This window comes from Ovis aries, chromosome 22, assembly GCF_016772045.2.
Source record: "Ovis aries strain OAR_USU_Benz2616 breed Rambouillet chromosome 22, ARS-UI_Ramb_v3.0, whole genome shotgun sequence".
Classification (NCBI taxonomy): domain Eukaryota; kingdom Metazoa; phylum Chordata; class Mammalia; order Artiodactyla; family Bovidae; genus Ovis; species Ovis aries.
The window spans coordinates 23,081,695-23,106,672 of NC_056075.1; the positions used below are offsets into that span (position 1 = coordinate 23,081,695).

The window sequence follows — 24,978 nt, forward strand, 5'->3', positions numbered from 1 at the left end:
TGGTGATGGACAGGGAGGCCTGGCATGCTGCGATTCATGGGGTCGCAAAGAGTTGGACACAACTGAGCAACTGAACTGAATGTGCAAATGAAGTTAAGTGTATTGTCTAGCACAGTACGCTGAGGATCTCTTAACTGTGGGGAGTGAGCAGAGCGTGCAGAAAACGCAATGGCAGTAGGTGAGATAAAGAAGTATGCAGGGGCCAGGACACAGAAAGGACCATACTGGTAAGTTTGGATGATAAATTCTGTAGGTAGTTGAAATATTTTGAGAGGGGAAGCCCTGAGACAATGGCTTTTAGGTAGTAGAGCACCCGTGTTCTGACCTGTGAAAGATATTCAAAAAGGAAGAATTAGCAACTGGCTGGGCAGCAGGAAGCCTGTCTGTATTTAGCCAGAAAATGAGAAAACAGGTTGAAACACTGGAGCTATTTCTGAGGTAGAGTCAATAGAATTTCCTCCCTTGAGAACTTGGGTTGACAAAGCACTGTGCCTTAGGTAAAGATACTATCTGACATGGAATTCAAATTGACCCAAGCTGCTGCTTGAGCAATTTGAGACCAAGAGAGAGACCGACCCTGGTACTGGGGCTGTGCTTAAAGACAAAAGACATCAAGACATTTTTAGATTACAGCAGCCTTCTTCGAGAGCACCCGGTTACTTTCTAAAAGTAACTTATTTTCCAACACCCTTTAGAATTACCAAACCTCTTCTCTTTGCTAAACCGTGGAAACCTAGTACTTCCGCCACACTCAAGATGGTAAACACCAGACTTAGACTTTTCAACCCACGTTTTGGACGGTCCCGCCCCCCGTCGGAGGTACTTCCGCCACGCTCTGCGGAGCGGACGTATTTATACCGCCTCCCAGCCCCCAAGATGGCCCAGCTTCCTCCTACTTTCCATTGGCTGAATTTCTCCGATTTTCCGTCTTCATAAGGAGGCGGAACTTCGACTTGATCGACAGCTTTTTTAACCAATGGGCGAAGGGCAAGGGCCAATGACGCGTAGGAACTGGAGAACCACCCCAGTTGTCTGGGAGGGCGTTTGGGCTGGGGCGGGGTGAAGCGGAGCCGGAAACGGGAGGGGAGAGTGAAATAGGAAAAGAAGGGAAGAAGGAAGACCAGGGAAGAGGAGGAGAGGGAGGAGGAGGGAGGTGGCGGCGCCGTGGCGGAGGAGCAGGAGCAGGAGGGGGATGGCGAGGAGAAGGCTCCTGGGTGGCATGGCGCTCCTGCTCCTCCAGGCGCTGCCCGGCCCCCTGTCAGTCAGGGCTGAACCCCCGCAGGTAAGGGGGAGGGTCGTGTTGCGGCCTGAGGGGCCAGGCTGGGGGCCTCGGGGTCGTCGAGGCGTGGCTGGAGAGGGCCTGAAGGAACATTGTCACCAAGAGTTGCAGGCTCCTGAGTCGGTCACCCATGCTTGAGTGGACAGGGTCTGAGGGGGCGTCGGTGTTTAGCCGAGGAGCACCTGTGACGGTTTTGGTATCGGGGAGGCGGCAGAGGCATGCTGCCAAGTGAGTTGAGGGGCGTTTGAGGCGGCAGTTCAGTCAGGTGTGCCGGGAATGATTGTGAATGGATAGTAGTATCCAGCGGGGCGTGTGTGGGGTGCGCATTCGTGTCCTCCAGTGGAGCAGGTCTGTGAGGCAGCGGTGCCGCGTGTCCGTCCGTGCGGGTAGGGGTCCGTGGGTTATTGAGCTGGCCTGAGAGGGGCTGAGAGGATATCTATTTCCAGCTGGATCGGGGTATGTTCTAGGGGCCTCTTACCCCATTTTAAGTGGTGTTGGAGGCGGGACTCTGGGAAGGCAGGTGGGATGAAGTAGCCTGGGACCCCTCAGCAGCAGCGCACACCTGAGCTGTAACAAGGTCTTACTATTAGGTTAACTGGACTGGGGAAGCCAGTGACTGATGCTGTCCTCGGCCAGCTCAGAGTTTTGAGCAAAGGGTGGTGCTGATGCCAATATGGTCAACAAATGGAGCACCCTAGATTTTCTTGCTAGGTGGCTTGTGCAGATTTCAGCCGCTGCTGGCATTTCGAAACTCTTAATGGGAGCGTTACTCTTGGTGCCAAGTTGGGTGGGGTGCAGTGGGGGGAATCACCCTCCTTCCCTTCTTTGCATTTGGCAAGGCTTTACCGTTCTGTTTTCTCTGTCTCTTCAGAAAGGCCTACAAACACAGAGCAAGATGACAGAATCTATATAGTATAGCTTAGCACTTGAACTTGGTGTGGTCAAGAGTAGAAGCAGAATGCCAGCAAAAATGCTTATCATTTTTCCTAGGAATTTATGAGCATCCTGTTATGCCCATTAGTATCCTCTATTTAAAACATTAATTTTTTTTTAAGTGAGGTAAAATTTATATAACATAAATCGTTTAAAACCATTTGACCATTTTAAGATGAACAATTCAGTGGTATTTAGTATATTCACAGTGTTAAGCAACCACTGCCTCGATCTAGTTCCAGAGTATTTTCATCACCTGGGAAGAAAACCCTCTATCATTAAGCAGTTCCTCCCTGTTTTGCCTCCCCGCAGCCCCTGGAAAACATCAGTCTATTTTGTGTATCTATACATTTATCTATTCAGGATATTCCATGTAAATGGAATCTTACAATATATGACCTTTTGTATCTGGTTTCTTTCCCTTAGCATAAAATTTTCAAGGATTATTCACATTGTAGCATGTATTTCTTTCCTTTTTTATGGGTGAATAATACTCCATTCTGTGGCTCTTCCAGAATTTGTTGTTTCATCTGTCTGTGGAAATATCATCTGCTCTTCTCAAAGACTATATTTTGTATATTAGAAATAACGTATGAAAGGAGGAGAGCTCATTTTCTGGCCCAGCACATTCCCTTTTCTTGGGCTGGGACTCTTCTGTTCTAGGCTTTGTTGGGGTTCTTTCTTTTCTCAGTTAAAATCATAAGCTGGCAGGAGAAATAAGTTTTCTTTATTAGAAAAGTTACTGCCCTTAGGGCTGGTCAAGAAATGTAGATATTGAGAGAGCAAAATATAGAACAAACTGTTGCTTTTCCTTTACACCTGCACTTAAATATCTCTAAAGACTGTTCCCAATAACCAGTAATTAGCATTACTAGGGGGTTGATTTAGGAACAGTGCAGGCTTTGGAGCTGGGTTCCCTGGGCCTGTGAACTGCATCTCCCTAGTGGAGAGCAGTGATTGGCATCTGGTGGGAACCAGATCCATTTCTTTAACCGGATGGAAAATGAAGGTTCCTTCCCAGGTCATGGAAGCCTAGGAGGTGGAGAGAAGACGTGGGAGGGATCCTCAGTGTAATGTCCTAGTTGCCATTTGTGGATCACAGGCTGTTTGCTTATCATCTCTCTGGCACTTCCGATACTTACTTGAGGGACAGGGCGGCTTTTGTACTTTGTTCCGTTTGGATGGATGCTAACACTGGACGGCAGCTACTAGGTTGTTACAGGTCCTGCAGAGAAGAGGAAATTTCTGAAATGAGTAGTCTATCCCCCTGACCCTTTCCCCCTAACACTCATGCCTTCATCTTATAGACTCTCTTTCTCAGTATCTATGGTGAGAATTGTTTTGTGAATTTTAACCTTTGAAATGGAAGTTACTCTATAATAATTAACTCTGAATCCCCCACAATTTAGTCAATTTAGTTTTTGGTTTTTGTTGATTTTTTTTTTTTTTGGTTTACAGAAATAAGTGAAGAAAAAAAAATTAGAGACCACTTGGTATAGAATGTACTTCAGGTACTCGCTGTCCTTGTTTCAACAAGTAGCTTCTGGCTAGCTCTGAATTGAGGAGGACTCTCTGTACTCTTTCCGTATTGAAAGTGGTATGGGTACCTCATGGCATTTTTTTTCTCTTGACATGGCTTTATCAGATACAATCTTTTTAACTGAAGTCCATTCTAAAGGAGATCAGTCCTGGGTGTTCACTGGAAGGACTGATGCTAAAGCTGAAACTCCAATACTTTGGCCACCTCATGCGAAGAGTTGACTCATTGGAAAAAACTGATGCTGGGAGGGATTGGCGGCAGGAGGAGAAGGGGTCGACAGAGGATGAGATGGTTGGATGGCATCACCGACTGGATCGATGGACATGAGTTTGAGTGAACTCCGGGAGTTGGTGATGGACAGGGAGGCCTGGTGTGCTGCGATTCATGGGGTCGCAAAGAGTCGGACATGACTGAGCTGAACGTATTTACAATGTTGTGTTAGTTTCTGGTGTACAGCAAAGTGATTCAATTATGTATATATGTGTGTGTTCCCTGGTTGCTCAGACAGTAAAGAATCTGCCTGCAATGCAGGAGACCCAAGTCCCTGGATCAGGAAGATCCCTGGAGAAGGAAATGGCCACCCACTCCAGTATTCTTGCCTGGAGAATTCCATGGACAGAGGAGCCTGGTGGGCTACAGTTCATAGGATCGCAGAGAGTCAGACAAGACTGAGTGATTAACACACACACATATCTGTGTATAGAAACATGTGCATATATACACACATAAACGTGTATGTACATTTGTGTGTACACATGTGTATATACCTACATGTATATAAGCATATATGTATATACAGATAAATTGTTTTTCATAATACAATCTTTTTAAAAAAACTTGCATTTCATATCAGATAATATTTGGCAGCTTTCTTTCTCTGGTTCCAGCTCTGCACTGGAACAATTATTTCCTGCCATCCTGGCCCAGATAAGTTCATCAGTTTAAGTCCCTCTGTGATTAGGAACTTAGACTTAATTTTCCTGTAGATCCTTGCAATTCAGATGTGATTCTGTGAATCTATAAAGGATAAAAAAAGCCATGGAGTCTCCAAACAGAAAGGCCTTGACATTTGTCTTTTTCAGTTGAATTATGATGGAGATACAGAGTTTCTTTCTCTTGTTGGTTAGATTCAACTGGAAAAATCTGACTGTAGTATTTAAAGTTTTAGTAGAAATGTCTTTTTCCATAAAGTGATCCAACTGATGGATTGGGCACAAATCTGTAGAGATGTGGTCCTTACCTTCCCTCTGCCATGCTTCAGACTTTGAGTTGGACAGGGGCCCTAGCTCATGATTTGTTTTTTCCCACCACACCCCGCAATAATGTATCCCTTCCCCCCACCTTTATTTATCTCTGCTGCCCTAGTTCTCAGTACAGAAGCCCTGCTCCACTCTTCTTTCCTAACTACAGCATTATAGTGTGACCACACTCATTCCTTCTTGTAGAATAGTGAGTTATGAGACTTTCAAATTCTTATCCTGTTTCTTTCTCTTTCTTAGCCTATTTTATACACCAAAGTGAGCAGTTGTCTAAAATCAACACCATGAGTTGCTTATGTAAATCCTTTCAGTAGACTCCAGCAAACATTTACTGAAACGTTCGCTCTTTGCAGCAGGCTGTTATTCCTAGGCACTGCTGCTGCTGCCGCTAAGTCGCTTCAGTCGTGTCTGACTCTGTGCGACCCCATTGACTGCAGCCTACCAGGCTCCCCTGCCCATGGGATTTTCCAGGCAAGAGTACTGGAGTGGGGTGCTGCTCGGCACTGAGAACCCTCAAATGAGTAACCAGCGCCCTGTCCTCAAGGAGATGATAATCTTGTGAGAAAGACAGATAACAAACACTGATTTGTAATCTGGAGGGATCAGTGCTGTAATGGTTGTTCAGTTGCTCAGTCATATCCGACTCTGCGACCCCGTGGACTGCAGCATGCTAGGCTTCCCTGTCCTTCGCTGTCTCCCAGAGTTGGCCCCAACTCATGTCCATTGAATCAGTGATGCCATCCAGCCATCTCATCCTCTGTCACCCCCTTCTCTTCCTGCCTTCAGTTTTTCCCAGCATCAGGGTCTTTTCCAATGAATCAGCTCTTTGCATCAGGTGGCCAAAGTATTGGAGCTTCAGCATCAGTCCTTCCAGTGACTATTCAGGACTGATTTCCTTTAGGATCAACTGGTTTGATCTCCTTGCTGTCCAAGGGTCTTAAGGAATGTAACGAGTCCCTATAATGGGAGTACATGCAAAGGACTATGGGAACCATGGCTAGGACTGGGCGAAGATGGGGATTTAGGGAGTGCTTCATAGAGGGAGAGGCATTTGGACAGGGCTTTCTAGGTTGATAACATTAAGTAGGATGTCTGTGGACCAGGAGGTGGGGGCTGGTGGTGGTTATTCCAGTATGAAAGAGTGGGAATGGAGTTTTTTGAAGAGGCACACAGTCTGTGGTGGAAGCTTTGCCTGTGGGTGTGCAGAGGACTGTGAGAGTAGGTTGAGACTTGTGGGCTGCAGTTAGATGGTAAGGAGGCCTTTTATCCATTGTTGAAGCAGTGCTGTCCAGTAGAACTTATATGATGTTGGAAATCATCTGTATCTGTGCTATCCATGTGTGGCTACTAAACACTTAAAATGTGACTAGGATAACTGAGAAACTGAATTTTTAAAGACATTTAATTTTTTCATATCAACTTTATTGAGAGATAATTCACTTGGCAAAGGATTCCATCCTTTTAAAGGGTACAGAAAATATATTTTTTTCAGTAAGTCACAGGGTTGTGTAAGCATCTCTACTATGTAATTTTAGAACATTTTCATCGCTCCACGCAAAAACTCCATAACCATTAGCACCCCTTCCCCATTACACCCCTTCCTCCTCCGGCCCCTGCAACTGCTAATCTACCTTCTGTCTGTTGGATTTGCCCATTGTGGACATTCTGTATAAATACAGTCATATACCATGTGGTCCTTTGTAACTGGCTTCTTTCACTTGGCATCATGTTTTCAAGTTTCTTCCATGTTGATGTATTGGTATTTCTTTGCGTGTATCTGCATTTCATTCCCTTTTGTATGGCCAATAGTCAGTTGTATGAATGTACCACATTTTATTTGTCCATTCATCAGTTGATGGACATTTGGGCTGTTTCCCCTTTTGGGCTATTATGAATAATGCTGCTGTGTACATGCATGAACATGTTTTTATGTAGATATGTTTTCATTTCTCTTGGGTATATACCTAATAGTGAAATTGCTGGGTCTAATAAGTCTTTGTGTAACCTTTTGAGGAACTGCCAGACTGTTTTCCAGAAGTCTGGATTGATATGGTATGATATTGTGGTCACTCACCACCTATTTGATAATGCAGATCTAACAGTTTTCCAGTGTGGAGCTGGAATATGGTCTAATGTAGTGGTGGAGTCATGGGCTGTGGGGGCAGACTACATGAGTTCCAGACTTGATTCTTCCGCTTACTATCCTTGAGCAAAGTATTTAACTTCTTTGTGCCTTAGTTTCCTCATCTGTAAAATGGGGATAGTAATAGCATATACCTTATAGATTTGTTGGGAGGTGAAAAGACATACTGTATGTAAAGCTTTTGGAGTATACTTAATGGTTATTAAATATAATAATACTTATCCCATGGACAGAGGACCCTGGTAGGCTACAGTCCATGGGGTTGCAAAGAGTCGGACATGACTGAGTGACTTCACTTCACCACTGCTATTATGTTTGAGGGTCCTCAGAGTTCATTGTGATTGGTAAGTTGCTGTTACCTCTCAAACTAGGTTCAGAAACTGAGATTTGGGGAGTTTGAAGTGACTTCCTTGATCCTGTTCTTTATCTGAATTTAAGTTTGATTCTGATCTTTTACTTGTGTAGGTAACTTTTCATGGTGAACCTGTGTAGAGTAGTATTCTCAATTGGGAACAATTTTTCCTGAGGACATTTGTCAGTGTTTGGAATCTTTTTTTTTTTTAAGTATTTATATTTGGCTGCATCGAGCCCTAGTTGTGGCACTCTGGCTTTCTTGTTGAAGTACTCAGACTCAGTTATTGTGGTATGTGGGCTTGCTCCAGGGCATGTGGGATCTTAGTTCCCTGACCAGGAATGGAACCCACAGACCCAGCACTGCATGAGTTTCTTAACCACTGAACCACCAGGAAAGTCCCTGGAAGCATGTGATTGTCATAACTCAGGAGCGCTACTGGCATCTGTTGTGTGAAGGCCAGGGGTGCTGCTAAACATTGAGGGTAGTCCCCCCACAACAGAGAATTGTTTGGCCCAAAATGTCAGTGGTGCCAAGGTGGAGGGACCCTTGTGTGGTACCTGCTGTCCCCTTACCGGCTCCTGTTCAGAATCTTGGGGTTTTTGAGGTCAGTTTTCCTATGAAGAGATGTGTGTAAAATAACCTCTGACAAATTTCAGGTGGGACAGTTTAAAGCTTTGATGTCCTGAATCTTGATTACTCTGTCATGTTGACGTGCCTTACCAGTCAGCTTTGCTTTATCAGCCAACATCAACAGCTTTGACAGAAGCACATTTTTTTCAGTCTGTGGTTCAGTAAGCAGGTGAGCCTCCCTCAGTCACCCCATCTTGAACTTTCTTTCCTCTCACTTTGGTCTACCCTTGTGGTTTCACTTTAAGAACATGTTTGTTTTCGCCCCAGTGAAAGCGGGATGGCCAGTTACTTCCTTTTCTGTGTCCTCCATGGTCCCGTAATCACTCTGAACTGAGTCATGTTCTTAGAACTTTTTCCTTTGCTCATTCCAAGTCTTCGCTTTCCTCTCATTTTTGGCCTCACAAATATTAGTTCTCACACACGCTCAGCCTGCAGAAACCATTAGATGTCCTCCGGTCGCCACAATGGAAGCTCACGGTCCTGGACCTCAGCGGGGCTGTGTCTGGAGGAGAGTCCTTTTTGCCAGGCCCCAGGACGCAGCTCATCTGTGGATACTGGGCACAGGCTGACTACTCTGTGGGTGCTGTGGGGAACTTAGATGGGTTTGGATTTAAAATTCCAACTCCGATAGAATGCCTGACCAGGTCACGTACCTCTTTCTTTCTTGCCTAAGCCACTGGACTGATGTTTGAGGGACCGTGAAGACCGGGTAGTCCAGTGACGCGGGTTCATTCCTTGCCCTGCAGCCTCAATGGTAGGCTTTGTTGGGGCCACCGAGCCTTCTCTGACCACACAGCGTGGCCACTGGGGGACGAGGAGTGGTGACAGTGGATCTGGGTGGCCTGTCTGCTCAGCAGCAGACAACAGACAGCCGTGGGCACCGCCCTTTTGGCCCATCCTTTACAGATCCACTAGGTGGAGCAAAGTCTGGCCAAAAACCCACATGCAATGTGGAAACCACAAACAAAGAAATACAAATAAATCCAGAATACTGCAACCTGGGAGGTAAGGAAAAGGGAAACAAATCTCATTCTATTGAATTCTGCAGCTTGTTGATACAATTCTGGGCTTTCCCAGTGTGGGAATTAAAGTCCGTCATCCTCTCATATTTGTGAGTCTTGCCTGGATGGGGTTTTTTTGGATCCTCTCACTCACTCAGCTGCATTCCCATAGCCGGATTTATTTACTTTTGGTTTTCATCTTTCCATACTTTCGTCTGTGGGACAGCAGATGAGCTGTGTATCTTCTATTCCTGGTGCCGTCGTCACTCTCATAGTGTCACGGCTCAGTTTTGATTCACGATCTTAGGTGTTTTAAAGAATTTAAATTTGTGTTTGAAGAGATGAGAGTGAATGTAAGATGTTGTAGGAATATTTGTGGCTTAGAAGCGTGGATCTTAGAGAGAAGTTATGAAAAAATACCTGTTTTGATTTTTAAATATGGAGCAAGACAGATTGTGTTGTAACACTTTTATTATACATTCTTATAAAATGTATACATTCTTATACATGCCTTTCATGGAGAAAATCACTTTTCATAACTGTTCTTTGTTCGCCATTTAAAAATTATATTGTTTACCTAAGATTTCACCTGGCGATTTCACTCTGGTTGTGTTAAAAACCAATCAAACACAGAATGAAAGCACCATAGCTTAGTTTGGATTTACATATTTGTGGTTTATTTGGGAGAGAAAGTTAATATGTGGCTTTCTGCACTGGGATGTTGGAGCACTGTAGCTCTTTGGGACTTGAATATAGAGTTAAATAGTGTAAGAATACTTCTTTCTATTTTCTTAGGTCCCTTGTTTTTAAATATGCAAATCCCCTTGCTGCTGCTGCTGCGGTGGATGGGGCAAGGAGCAGAAAACCTGATGTGGCAGAAGGTCCACTCTGGCTGTCTCTCCATTGCCTTTCTTAGACCTGATTGCTGCTTTTCTTTGGACTTTAAGTTACCTTTTCATATCAGTTTTTAATTATACAAAAATAACAATGGCTCATAACAATGGTAAGTAACAGAGAAATACAAAAATACTTGGAGAAGAAATTGAAAGTTTGTGGTTTGGTGTGTATTTTTGGTGGTTTTTCTGCTTATGCTGCATATTTATAGATACAGTAATGTAACTCCTATGTATAAAGGTACATACACATAAAATACATGAAATTGTTGGTATGGGTAGCATTCTTTGTTTTCTTTCATTTGTTTTTTAAATTTTATTGGAGTATGTAATTTTATTGAATTTACAATATTGTGTTAGTTTCAGGTGTATAGCAGAGCAAATCAGTTTTACAAATACATATATCCACCATTTTTTAGACTCTTTTCCCATGTGAGCCATTAGAGTATTGAATAGAATCTTTCATTTGTTTTTGAAACAAAAATGGATACTTTACATATAGTATTTAACAATATGCACTTCTTTCAAACCTTCATATACTGTAGACTTCTTTATGCCTTGTGATTTTTTTTTTAATGCCTGTATGTTACAGCTTGAGATCATAAGTTATTTAACCACCCCTCCATTAATGAACGTGCATTGTGTCCAAGGTTCTGCATTTTCACACTGTGCTATAGTGACCATTGTTGCACTTATTTCTGTCTGCAGTTTGCTAGATTCCTTCAAGTGGAATTGGGGGTTATGGGGTTATAACGTGTGGACATTTGGAATTCAGGGCCAAGAGTGCCAAGTTGCTTCCCAACATGGTTGTATCAGTTCACATTCCCATTAGTAGGGCTTACTGCCCCACACACATGAGTATCATTTCTTCACCTGCACCTTCTGCTTATCCTTGAAGATATGTCTTCTGATTCTTAACACAGGCTCCTGGAGAACATTTCAGTTTACTTCCTCAAAGGTGTAGAGGTCTCCTCCCTGTCTGCAAACTGGTTGCTCCCTTTGCTGTGGAGCAGGATTCACCCAAGGGCAGTGAGCCTGTAGCCAGAGGAGGGTAGAAATGCCTGCCCATCTGCTAAAAGAAGTGGTTTGTGGTCCCCTCAAGAATGTCAGGCAGGTGGCCTGGAGCTGTTGGCCAGTTGCTGTGAGGCACACAAGTTTAATTTCAAGCCCAAACTACCACCCTTCCATGGTAGTATCCCAGAAGAAGAGATGCTTGAAACTGGCATTGTTGAAGAGTGCAGACTCTAGAGCCAGATTACTTCCATATAACCTTGGGTTAGTTAGTTAACTCAGTATCCTCATCTGTAAAATGGGATATTAGCACCTAGCTAGCCTATAGGCAGTACCCGCCACATAGTAATTACTAGGCAAATATTAACCTTTGTTGTTGTTGTTATTAATTATTTTAGCTCTGGTGAACATTAAGGCTTCCCTGTTCCCTTACTGACCCAAGACTTATTTTCGGTGGAGGGATTTAAGAATACATTTTGGTTTACTCCTTGTCCAAAATGAACATGAATCACTTTACATATCATCCCCCTTGGCAATCAGGTGAGAGGTGTTTTTTCGCAGTTTTATTTTGGACAGGGAAGTAGGACTTACTGGTGGGTATGAGTAAGGAGGAGACAGTGCCATGGCTCTCACGAGCGCAGGGGCTTCCATTTGTCCAGGGGACCATGATTAGGGGTGTATTTGACCCTACGGCCGTCTGGGGTGAGCCGCTCTTCTGTGCCCGTGTTTTCATCCTCATTAAACTTAGTAAATCCTCACTTCTTGGAGATGTGGATCTTCTGATGGCCAGGGAGCTTGAATTTGGCCCTGAGGAGGGCTTCAGTCACATGCTCCTTGTTCTGCTGCTTGGTGCAGATAGACGTTATAATTTGGCCAACGTGGACCCTGACCACTCTGCCCTTTGGAAGGCCACTGGGGCCTTCCAAAGACACTGAGCCTACCTGTCTGGAACCTTGATTGCAGACAGCATGCCAGTCTTGAAGGTCCTGGAAAGGGTTGTCTCCAGGATCCCTTTGAGCAACCTGCACAGGCAACAGGCTGCGTACACTGCCGAGGAGGCTGCTGTTAGCAGCCATTGCACCAGGCCCCCATGATCAGCTTAACTGGCTGCAAAACAATTGGTTTCTAGTATAAAAGTGTGAAATTATTTATTCTTAGAGCAGGTAAGTTAGGATATATGCTGTTATTCTGATATACACACCATTGTACCCCCTTACTCCTTGGAAGAAAAGTTACGGCCAACCTAGATAGCATATTCAAAAGCAGAGACATTACTTTGCCAACAAAGGTCCGTCTAGTCAGGGCTATGGTTTTGCCAGTGGTCACGTATGGATGTGAGAGTTGGACTGTGAAGAAAGCTGAGCGCCGAAGAATTGATGGTTTTGAACTGTGGTATTGGAGAAGACCCTTGAGAGTCCCTTGGACTGCAAGGAGATCCAACCAGTCCATTCTAAAGGAGATCAGCCCTGGGATTTCTTTGGAGGGAATGATGCTAAAGCTGAAACTCCAGTACTTTGGCCATCTCATGCGAAGAGTTGACTCATTGGAAAAGACTCTGATGCTGGGAGGGATTGAGGGCAGGAGGAGAAGGGGACGATAGAGGATGAGATGGCTGGATGGCATCACTGACTCGATGGACGTGAGTCTGAGTGAACTCCGGGAGTTGGTGATGGACAGGGAGGCCTGGCGTGCTGCGATTCATGGGGTTGCAAAGAGTCAGACACTACTGAGCGACTGAACTGAACTGTACCCTCTTGGGCGAGGAAAAGAGTGGGGGGTTTTGGATCATCGTTCATTCTGTCCCCAGCACTGCCACTTGCAGATCGGGCTGCTCTCAGCTCACAGTGTACTGTACTGAGCTGAGGGGTTCCTTGAAGCTTCTTGACACCAGTCCCCAACCTCCATTTGGTGCTTCCTTTTCTGAGTTGAGAATGCTTTCTGAGGCTTGCTTTTATTTTATTTCTGTAATACAGCTTTTGTTGTTGAGTCACTCAGTCGCGTCCAACTCTTTACGACCCCATGGACTGCAGGATGCCAGACCTAATACAGCTTTATTGAGATGTAATTCACATACCATACAATTCACTCTTTTGGAATATACAATTCAGTGAGATAATTCTAGTGTATTCACAAGTTTGGGCCACCATCACCGCTATCTAATTTCAGAACATTTTCATCAATCACAAAAGAAGTGCTGTTACAAGCAGTCATTCCCACCCCTCCTTCCAAGATCCCCCAAATCCCTGACAACCACTAATTGACCTTCTGTCTCTGTGGACTTGTCCATTCTGATCAGTTCATGTAAATGGAATCTTATACCACGTGCTATTTTATGACTGGCTTCTTTCACTTGGCATCATGTTTTCAAGGTTCATCTGTTGTAACGTGTCAATAAGTCACTCCTTTTAAAAAAATTTTTATTGGAGTATAGTTGATTTACAATGTTGTGTTTCTCCGTGCGTGTGTGCTTAGTTGCTCAGTTGTGTCTGACTCTTTGTGACCCCATGGACTGCCAGGCTCCTCTGTCTATGGCATATTTCTAGGCAAGAATACTGGAGTGGGTTGCCATTTCCTCCTCCAGGGGAGCTTCCCGATCCAGGGATTGAACCCATGACTCCTGCATTGCAGATGGATTCGTTACTGCTGAGCCATCAGGGAAGCTGGTGTTCATTTCTGCTGTACAGCAAAGCAAACCAGTTATACAGATACCTATATCCACTCCTTTTTTAGATTTTTTTCCCATGTAGGTCATTACAGAATATTGAGACAATTTCCCTGTACTATACAGTAGGTCCTTGTTAGCTATCTATTTTATATATAGTAGTGTGTATTTGCCAGTCCTAATCTTCCAGTGTATTTCCTGCTGGTAACCATAAGTTTGTTTTCTGCATCTGTGACTATTTCTGTTTTGCAAATAAGTTCATTTGTACCAATTTTTTAGATTCCGCATATAAGTGATGTATGATGTTTGCCTCTGACTTTACTCAGTATGCCGATCTTTAGCTCCATCCATGTTGCTGCCATATGTCATTCCTGTTTTATGGCCAATTAATATTCCATTGTATGTATGTAACACATTTAGTTCTTAACTGATGGACATTTGGGCTCTTTCCACTTTGATTTATTATGAGTAATGCTGCTTTGAACATGAATATACAAGTTTTGAGTGGACGTGTGTTTTCTCTCTCTTGGTTATATACCTTGAAGTGGAATTGCTAAGTCATATGATCACTCTGTTTAACTTTTGAGGAACTGTTTTTCATAGTGGCTGCACCATTGTATATCCCTACTACCTGTTTGTGAGGATTTTAGCTTCTCCACATACTCTTTAACACTGTTGCCCTTTTTTTTTTTTTTTTTTAAATAATCATAACCATCCTGGTGGGTGCATCCCACTGTGGTTCTGATTTGCGTTTCCCTAATAACTAGTGATGCTGAGCATCTCTTTGTGTTGTTATTGGTCATTTGCATATATTCTTTGGAGAAATGCCTGTTCAGTCCTTTGCTTATCTTAAAATAAGCAGTCTTAATCTGACTGAAGGGACAGCAGTCTTCCCATGGAATCCCAGTGAGTGACTGCTCAAGGAGAGATTTTCCTTTAAAACCAGACTTCGTTAGGTTTCTGGCACTCTACACCTAGCTATATTACCTCTGATTCTCATGACCCGGGGCCAATTACTTGAGCTCGCTTAGAGCTGGCTCTGAGACAGTCATTTCTGCTGTAAGAGGCCCACAGAGTGTGCCTTCTCTTGGTCAGAGTCTTCTACCATCTATTGTGGAGATTCATGATGCATGTGTTCTACAGTTAAGCCTCTGAAGAATTCCACAGTTAACACTTATCAGAAATCATTATCTAATATCTTATCAGATAAATGGTTTGCAAATATTTCCCTGCCCTCCCCCCCCGTTGATTGTTTTTTCCCCACTTTGTTGATGGTGTCCTTTAAAATACAGCTGTTTTAAATTTTGATCAATGTCACTTTATGTTCTTCTTTTGTTACTTAAGCTTTTGGTGTTCCCTAGTTCTTGTAGGGCTTTCTAAACAGTGTTTTTAGGGTAAAAAATGGACATTATTCAGAATAAGATCCTCAATTTACTGTGGAGCATTTTAAACATTTACAAAAATAATGCTAAAGAGAATGGTATAATACAATGACGCGCCTATGTACCTACCTCCTAACTTCAGCAGTTTAGCATTTTGGCCAGTCTTGTTTTTACCTATATCTACTTTCACTTCCATTCATCCCCACTGCAATTATTTTGAAGCAAGTTGCAGACTTCTATCATCTCAACCATAAATAGTTCCGTTTGAATCTCTAAAAGATAAAAGGACTTTGTTCCAGAACATAACCGCTCTCCCATACCACACCCTAAAAACTTGACAATAATTCCTTAACATTACAAGAGAGGATCTTGCATGTGAAAATTTAATTTGGATCTAGAGGTAAAAATCCAATGAGAAAATTCAGCTAATTATGACAGTTCTTCTGTTTTCATAAGGAATTATCCAGAAGAGTTATACCACTTTAAAAAAGTTAAACTACCCAGCGACACCCTTCAGTCCTATGAGTATCAAAAAGTGCTCTTCCAACCACAGGCCTTTCTTTTTTGACTTGAACGGCTCTAGTGGTAAGTTTTAATCATGGCAGTCCTCTCCTTTATCCCTCTGAAATCTTTGTCTTTTTTTTTAGGGGGTGGGGGACACATGCATCCATTTCTAGCCTCTGCCCAGTATATAAAGTGAAAGATTAACTTCTGATTAACTTTTGCCCTCAATTTCTAGTGTAGGGAGAGGTTTTGGGGAAATCCTGTTCTTATCAGAGGTTGCACAGAGGTTCAGAGAAACCTGGGGAATAGAGGAGACCAGCCCGCATGGCTTGTCTTTCAGCTGTCCAGAGCACAGTGTCCCCCATCCAGAGCCTGACAACGCCTGTCCTCAGGGTACAGTATGGGGGGGGCAGTTCACGACTGATGAGCAGAGATGGAAAATAGAATTTGGAGGCTGAAAGATGCGATAAGATAATGATGCTATGAACAGATGTTCAATAAGAAAGGCTGTGCTGTTTGAAGTGTGGGAGGCTTAGGGTTAAAGAAGCTGCTTAACTGTGGGACCCTTCAGAGGCTTAACTGTGAAGCACATGCACCGTGAATCTCTAAGAGAGACCATAAATGTCTTCAACCATGTGAGCATCTTATCACAGAAATAGCTGCCTTGGAGCGGCCTCTGGGTGATGCTGATAGAAGTAATGAAGGCTCAGAGAGGTGAAGTAACTGGCCCAAGGTCATGAGGATGAGTGGTAGAGTGCCAGATCCCTGACAGAGTCTAGCTTGCAGGGAAATCTGCCTGTAGGCGGTCACTCACTGGGATTCTACGGGAAGACCTCTGCCCCTTCAGTTAGAAACCGTCGGTCTAGCCCTAAGTCACCTGGCATTTTCAGACCTTCGGTGTACGGTCCGGCAAGCGGGAGCGGTAATAACTGCCTGGCCCCATCATCAGCTGATGTAAGGAACAATGAAAAGATGTGAAAGTAGTTTATAAACCTTGAATTCTTTGCAAGAATGATGCTTTATTGTGTCTCTCAGTGGTCAGTGCCTCCTTTTCTATAATACTGAGCACACCTTGCCAAGGATATGCATCTTGAGCAAAGTGAAGGACTTTGGAATGGTGAATATAAAATAGGATATTGGTACCTGCTGCTTTTTTTCCCCGAGAGGTACAGTAGCCTGCACTGACTTCTTGCTGTAATGGGATGCTTTCTCAAAGCCCCTTCCAGCGTTTTCTCCCCTAGTCATTAGGCATAGAGAGTAGGGCCTGCCTGCCCACCTTTGCTTTGCTCTCATGCTTGTTTCATGATTTGGGCCCATGGTCAAAATGTCTTTGAAGTCAGTTTACATACTGCTGTCATCCTGTGTTGCTTCCTCCTTTGTGGCCTGGGAATCCACAGGGTTCAGGTGTGGCTTTGGCTGGCCATAATGTGATGAAAGGTCCAGCATCCTTGGCATCTAGTGTGATTCCCCCTCCAGTTTCACCACCTTCAGTCATCATCTTACTTGGGCTATGGATGTGCGTGTTCCAGAAGTTTCTGCACTCCCTACATCTTCTGGGAAGGATAAGTTGTCTTAAAGTTTTCTGCTGGTGTTTTTGACCATGAAATCTTAGACCTGAAGAAAGTTTGGTTACCGAATAGTCTAAGGAAGGAGGAAGTAATATTTGATTTACATAAGATCTAGGAAATGAGAAAAGGCTTGGTGCCAGGAGCTGTGTTTCCAGCTAGGCCTTATTAAGTCTCATAGTCCTTGAAGCAGAAAAGGTGACTTCCTGGTGTTGCTAATGGAATTTCTGGTGAATGGGAGACAAAACCAGGACCCGCTTCATCCCATTCCCCATAACTGAAAAACTATTGCTGGGGCGTTCAGTCATGTTCCAGCTGTACCTTGAGAAAGGGATTTTGGCTTTTGAGATGGCTTAAGTGCTTTAAATTCCTCAGCTGAGAAAATTGGAGGTGGATAACCAGAGGGTTTCCCAATCCCTTCATCAAGCCTTATGAGCTCAGAGTACCGTCCAGGTGCTCTCCTTATCTCTCAGCTGTTTTTCAGGTTTCTGTGACCAGGAAAAAGTCACCTGCCCTAATGTTTCAGGTTTATCTGTATTAACTTCATTTTTACCATTTTCTCTGTAGTTGTCAATTCCTTCATCCATGTGACCATCTTTTCTTGAAGGCCTGCTTTGTGCGATGCATTGCTTGGTACTGTGAGGGACACAGAAATGAACGTTATGTACCTTGGCCTTTCATTGCTTATACTGTACAAGAGGACATAGGCCTGAGAATAAATGACTTTGCTGACACATAGACAAGGGAGCGGATCTTCTTATAAAGCACAACCAAGATCTTACTTTGGAGAGTCTGCACAGTTGCTCTTATGACTTTGCACCCAGAGAGCCCAGAGCTGCTTGCAGGTCCTCAGAGTTGAGGTATCGTAAATAAAATGACATGCTGTTGGCCCTTCCAGGGGCCTGCCACCATTTCACCAAAAGTGGGTTGAGTCTCTCTTTGTCCTGCCCCTAAGTGGAAGCTGAAATCAGATTTAGTGGAGGCCTTGAAGACTAATTTTCCTAAATGAGGTTCTCTTTCCAGGTCACATGTGTGTGTGTATCACGTATTTGGTGTGACCTAGGTCCCCCCTTTTTTCTTATTCTGATCTTTGGTTTAGAGAGCAGTTTGTGAGGACACATGAAATCTTTCTGGGGACAGCCCTGAGTTGTAGCTTGTTGATTTTCATGTAATTCTTGGCTACTTGCCAGTTTGGTTGAGGTTGAACTGTTTTCAGAGCAGGAAGAATGAACCTAGCATTTTGGTATAGAAACAAACAAGGCTGCTGTTGTACTTGATAAAGCTAAAACTGTAGACCCAGCAGCAGCTCATTAACCATCAGTGACAGCTCCTGGTTAGTGGTGAGTTTCAGAGACCCCTAGACTCTCCAGAGGAGGCAGTAAATATTTATCCATGAAGGTAATAAATACCAACAGAGTGATTGATTGTCAACAGAAAACGGATTTTCTTGTTAAGGGGCAGATAAGCAGGAGGCAGAAACCTTAGGAGGCTGTTGTAAACCAGTTTCAGCTTCTGCTACTTTGACTTCTCTATTTAAAAGATTAAGGCTGTACCATTGCATGGATGTCTTCCGTGCACCTTCCACATCCCCCCACAAAATCAGATTCAAGATTTATCATATTTTAGGAGTAAATATAATTAAACAGCAAGAGAACCAAGATACTTAACAAAATAGAAATTCCTGCCCTTGACATTTATAGTGCTACCATAGTCATCAGAAAGAAAAAATGTGCCACTTACAGGTACTCAGTAAACAAACACGTACGTGCTGGCCTCTGCTGTATACCGCCAGCTGATCTTTGCTTCATCTTCAGCCTTTCTTGAATGCCCCGTGTGCCCTTGTTTTCATGCTTTTGGTCGTGCTTGGCCTTGCTTAGCACTTTCATCTTCTCCCCCAAACCCTACTTTTTTTTTTAGTTAGCCATCTCACAGTGACACTTTTTTGGCCAGTCTGTCCCTCAACAGCTTCCTTTCTTCAAGCTCTTCTTACACTTCTGGCTCTACCCCTTCCCTCGCTTTTATTATAGGGTGCCATTTGTTTCTCCCTGAGGTCTTTGCTCCCTCACTGTGTAACTGAGTAAGTCACTCCTTCAGGGCAAGGCCAGTTCATCCAGTAGTGATCTTTCTCATCCCCGTGGTCTATCCTGGTGGCTGGACGTGACTGTGATTATCATGTCACAGAAGAGGGGGAAGTGACGGGTGTAATATCAAAACACTGTGTCCATGCTTGTTCAAGCCATTTTGTCCAACCACACAGGTCTGGCTGAAATGCTGGCTCCAACTGCCTACTAGGTGTGTGTTTTTGAATGAATTACCTAACTACACTGAAGCGCATGTTTTTCATCTGTTAAATATGAGATAGCAATATAGGTTCGGGTTCTCCCTCTCTGAAATATATCATCTGATGTTTAACAAGTGACTGTGTACTGCAGTTGAGGGCTGTTTACCCAGCCAGTTTCTGGGAAGACTCAGGAAAGTAGTAGGAGAGCATCCCCAGGTTTTCATGGAGGCCTTGTAGAAGAAACAAGCCCTGTGCCTTGTAGACCTCCTTGTCCCTTTTGGAACCCAGGAGAGGTGTGTTACCTTGCCTCAGCAGACTTGCTCCTCGTCTGCCTTTGTCCAGTCCCAGGACACAGATAAGTTAGTATTCTTGGTTTCTGGCAGCTGAGCAGTCTTTAACATTTCTACTTGGCAAGGTTCTGCCAATCTTTGTTCTGGGCTTGGAATTCTTCCTATGGCGTTCCCCAAAATAATTACTTCAGGATCCTTTTATTGATGCCCAGCCTTGCATTTATGACATGATGTCTTGGTTTGACTGACTGTGGCACTCCTGTCAATCTGGGGTTTGGGTTAGTATTCATGTCTGCATTTTTTGAGTCAGAACTTGAAGGCATTTAAATGTGCTTGTGCACAGCCTGCGAGTGATAAGAAAGGTCTTTTATTTTTATCTTAGATGTTCTGTATCTGTGTTGCAGCCTCTACTCAAAGCATCTGGAAATAAAAAGCTTTAGGTCTGGAGATTACCTCTTGCCCTGGAAGCTGGCAGTTGCTATCCTGTTCTGACAAAACCCTCTTTCTTCAGATTCCTTGATTGCGAAATGAGAAACTCAGAGCCCTCAGCCCTAGTCTCCTTTAGCCTCTGCTGGCCGATGAACACTTCACCAGATTACCTGAGATCCAAGGCATGGAAGACCTTCCATGCCACCTTGCTCCTTGTGTGGGGACCGGTTCCATGTTGGGAACTTATGAGAACTTTAGGACTGTCCTAGTCTTTTACTTCATGGAGCTCAGGCCCCAAAGTTGGTCAGAATGAGAGGCCCTGACCCTATCCTTGGGAACACCACTGTCAGATTCATTGTTAAGTGACAGTCTTACAGATAGGGTTCTAGAGCACTGACTAGGGACATGAGTGTCTGCTTAGCGTTTAGCTGACCGTCAGTTCCAGTTTTTGCTTTACCGGTAACTTCTGGTTTAATATCATGACTCCTGTATTATTGTAAAGGAAAGAGTCTTTGGAGCCAGAGACGTCATTCAGATCCTTGCTCTTACTCTGCCTGCTCTGTGACCTTGGGCAGGTCTCCATATGCCTCAGTTTCTACAGCTGAGCAGTAAGGATATTAATACCTACATGATGATCATGAGATGTTGGTTAAATGAAAGTTCTTAACATAACGGCTGGTTTCATTGTCAGTACTAGCAAATAACTTCTCTCGCTCTGCCTCTTTCCCAGAATTTCTTTTTAATATTTATTTTTAAAGTTTTATTTATTTGGTTTTGGCTGTGCTGGGTCTTGGTTGCTGTGCAGGCATTCTCTAGTTGCAGTGAGCAGGGGCTGCTCTATAGCTGCTGTACATGAGCTGCTCATTGAGGAAACTTCTCTTGTTGATGAGCACACGCTTTTAGCATGCAGACCTCAGTAGTTGCAGCTCATGGGTTCAGTGTCTGCGGCTCCCAGGCTCTAGAGCACAGGCTCAGTAGTTGTGGTGCACAGGCTTAGTTGCCCCTTGGCATGTGGAATCTTCCTGGAGCAGGGATCGAACCTGTGTCTGCTACATTGACAGGTGGATTCTTTACCACGGAACAACCAGGGAAGCCCTTTCTCAGAATTTAAGGATTATAAATGCATAGGCTGCCTAGGAAAATGTTGCCAAAAGATTCTTAAATCAACTATAGTAAAGGAATGAATTTCACTAGCTTTGAACATGTATTATGTTGCAATGAGTGAGTGAGTGAAAGTTGCTAAGTTGTGTCCAACTCTTTGTGACTGCATGGATTATACAGTCCGTGGAATTCTCCAGGCCAGAATACTGGAGTGGGTAGCCGTTCCCTTCCCCAGGGGATCCTTTCAACCCAGGAATTGAACCCAGGTCTCCCACATTGCAGGTGGATTCTTCACCAGCTGAGCCACAAGGGAAGCCCAAGAATACTGGAGTGAGTAGCTTATCCCTCCTCCAGCGAATCTTCCCAACCCATGACTCGAACCAGGGTCTCCTGCATTGTAGGCGAATTCTTTACCAACTGAGCTATCAGGGAAGTATAGCTGTTGCAGTGTGTCTTCTTTAATAAATTAATCCAAACGGTTTCAGCATTATCTTTGTCACTACTCAGGGCCATAAACAGTTATTAAACTGAACATTTTGACAGCATAATCCTGGTCAGTTCTGGTTTACTGTGATTTGCAGCATGTAGGATCTTAGTTCCCTGACCAGGGATGGAACCCATACCCCTTGGCAGTGGAAGCACAGAATCCTAACCACTGGACCACCAGAGAATTCCCCCTCCCCACCTTTTTTTTAGTTGGTGAATTCAGCATTGAATCAAATTCTACATTGTGTCAGGGAGATGACTAAAATGGTTTAAGGATTTGACTTAGCTTTGGTCTACCATGTATGAACCTGGATCATTTATATAAAAGAATCTTTTTTCAGACTAGTAGAAACTACTGATTATCATTTTGCTTCTTAAATCCCCAAACTGACTACTTTGTCCCTGGGTTGTGGTAATATTCATAAGTCATGGCAAAAAGTGAACTTGCCTTCCTGGGAATGCCTGCATTTGCCATTTCAGCTGCTCTTTCTCCTCATCCTCCAAATTTTAGAACTCAGTGAGGGTTGGTCAGGGACTAGGGGCAAGGAAAAGTAGATCAGTGAGGAAGATACCATTCTTAGTAGTCACTTTGTTAGAGTGTATGATGTTGTTTTCGGTTTAATGCTGCCTGGTACACAGAATCTTATAGTCTTGTAAGAAGATGAAAGTTGGCAAATGCTGATTAGAAACACTGTCTTGAGTAGCATCCTTAATAGAATAATTTATTAGGTTGCAAGGAAATTGGGAAGCCTGTGTTGCAATGTTGATCATTGAGATTGAACTTTGACAAAATTATTTTTGAATTTCTAGTAATCTTGTTGCAGTTCCACTTAATCAGAGATGACTGCTGATAAATATTATTTAGAAATGTGGAAAGTTTCCTTTGTCCATTAGAGCAAGGATTCTTGACTGTCTTGCTCACAGAGGTACCTCCAGCTCTACCAGTGCCTGGCATACTGTGGGCGTTCAGTAGGTGTGGAATGAATGAATGAATAGTATGCCTACGCCATGTACTCTTTCCATAGAGCTGTGGGTGTCATGCTGTCTTGTCAGGTAGGTTCAGAGCGGAGTTGCCCAGGAGGAGTTGAGGATGCCTTTTCCACTAGTTTTATTGTCAAAGTTAATAATGCTGGGTGTGTTTGAGGATGGTCTACGTTCGAGGAAATGAAAAGAGGGTGTAGAAAGCTGTCTCTTCTCTCTTGCCCAGAGGGATGTGTCTGAGTGTCCAGGCCAGGCAGTTCATCCTATGTGTGAGGGTAGAAGCAAGGCATGGGCTAGACTAGATGACCGCGTCTTGAGGGGACATATTCGCTGAAGAATGGCTTCCTAGTCCCCAAACACCTGCAGTGGCAGAAGCCACTTCACCCCGCTTCCCTTCTCCATAGCAATGGGGCTGCTAGTCATTTCTTTGTGAGACTCCAGGAAATGGCCCAGCTGTCTTGGCTTATTCATTTCCTTGTCAGGAAAGTCGATGTGACCTTGACCGTCAGTGGGAGACCTGTAGCAAGTACATTGTGTGTCTGGCTGGATTCGCTAATGATTGAAAAGTACTTTTGGCAAGTCACCTTGCTGTAAGTGTTATATACTGCTAATTTATTGTCCTCAGTAGAGGTGAAAGATAATAGAGGTGAAAAATAATTTGCAAGAATCATTTCTGATTTACCTGGGTCTGCCCAGCACAGTGCCAGTCCCACGGGGGCCTTTGCTGAGTATCACTGAAAGAAAACTGTTGCAGAAAATAAAAAGATGAGATATACTTGCTTTGAGTGATGGAAATATCATTAATCTGCAGCCTAGGAAGTTATTAGAAAGTAACTTTGGGTTTACAGTGTTCCTCTGAAGATTGTTCTCATTGTGAGTCATTTCTGCAAGTCCAAATCCAAACACAAATGCTTGCTACTGTTGTCTTTGCTAAAGGTTTCATGGCTGGAGGGAGGGAGTGTGACCTGCTGTTAAGGGAACACTAGCCAGACAAGAGCTGGCTTACACCGCTGACTGGGAAAAGTCAGGTGAGGACGCCAACCCCGGGGCCTTTGCTTCCTGTACAAAAGCTTACCTTAGAGAGCCATTTCTCCGTAAACTGCACTTAGAGAAGAAAGTCTGACAAACCTAAGGTAGTGAACTTTTCAGAAGCAAGAGTCGGTTTAAATATAGAGATCTGCTTCACTGGCAACTTGGAGGCTGCGGTGGGACTTGTTGTACCTTTTGTAAGACAAGTGAGGAAAGATGTTGGCACCTGTACATGCAGTCTGTTTATGAAACATAAACTCTCCTGTCAGAGCGAGGGCTCGAGAGGTCAGTACCCAAGGTAACATGTCCTACCTTCGCTGGGAAAGAGGTGCCTCTCCCAGCCCTCTCTGAATTGCATCCGTCCCTTGAGAAAGTTGGAACAGCCAGGCGCAGAGCACTGTCGGTTCTGGCAGAGGTGGGGTGGGAAAATTTCTGTGAAATTGACAGCTCCTGGGCCCTGTTTTCTTAACTAAGGAGGAGAAACAATTCCCTGGGAGCTCTTAGAATCCCATCATTATTCAGAGAAATGTAGCTCTTTGCAGCATTAAAGCCTTGATTTATGTACAGTCCAGCCTGCTCAGAGCCGAGGGGAGCAAAGGGGAGCGGGCAGCGGCCTTGTCCCCCCTCACTGTCGGCTCCAGCCCTAGGTGGGTCCAGGGCTGGACTTCATGGGTTTGCGGCACATCCTTCTCAGTATTCTCCAGCAGCTGTCTGGAGTTTTTTCTGCCGTGCCTGAACTGATGTCATTTCCCCCTTGGCAGACAGCTTCAGCTTTGCTGCGTCTGAGATATGTCACGAGAAGGTGGGGGTGGGTCAGAGCCAGGCTCGGGGAGCAGCCAGGAGAGCCGGAGGAAGAGTGCCCGCTTGGTCCCAGGACTCTGTTTACTTTTCCTTCTTTGCTAAGGAAGGCCGGGTAACCGGGAACGCTGAGCACCAGACCCGCCAGGGGAAATGCTCCTTCCAAGACCTTAACTTTTCAAAAGCCCTTTGTTCCCAGCGTTAGTGTGGACGATGCTCTTGCAGGATGCCTTTCCTTTTGGGTCTTAGACAGGTAATGGAACGGGTGGTCCGGGAACTGGGTTCGGAAAGGGAAGAGGGTGGGAGCTTACTTATCCTACTCCTGCTTTGGGTGGAGGGAACCTTTTAGAAAATGTCTCGCAGTTGCAGCAGGCCAGCTCCCTCACAGAATTTTCCAGGCTTTTCTTCCTGCTATCTAGTTGCTCC

The 24,978-nt window shown here is 44.2% G+C and overlaps 1 protein-coding gene and 1 pseudogene across 3 annotated transcripts in view; one reads left to right on the forward strand and one right to left on the reverse strand.

Annotated features, from left to right (window-relative positions):
• Positions 1 to 1,061: 1,061 nt before the first annotated feature.
• WBP1L (WW domain binding protein 1 like) overlaps positions 1,062 to 24,978 on the forward strand; it is a 59,512-nt gene continuing 35,595 nt past the window's right edge. Inside the window, exon 1 of one of the 3 annotated variants that reach the window (XM_004020150.5) lies at positions 1,062 to 24,805. In XM_004020150.5, the coding sequence (XP_004020199.2) occupies positions 24,779 to 24,805 (27 nt within the window). In that variant the 5' untranslated portion in view covers positions 1,062 to 24,778. The remainder of the gene's footprint in view (positions 24,806 to 24,978) is intronic. The other 2 variants (XM_042238856.2, XM_027960546.2) reach the window with 2 other exon arrangements.
• LOC114110361 (small nucleolar RNA SNORA70) lies at positions 12,039 to 12,157 on the reverse strand (annotated as a pseudogene).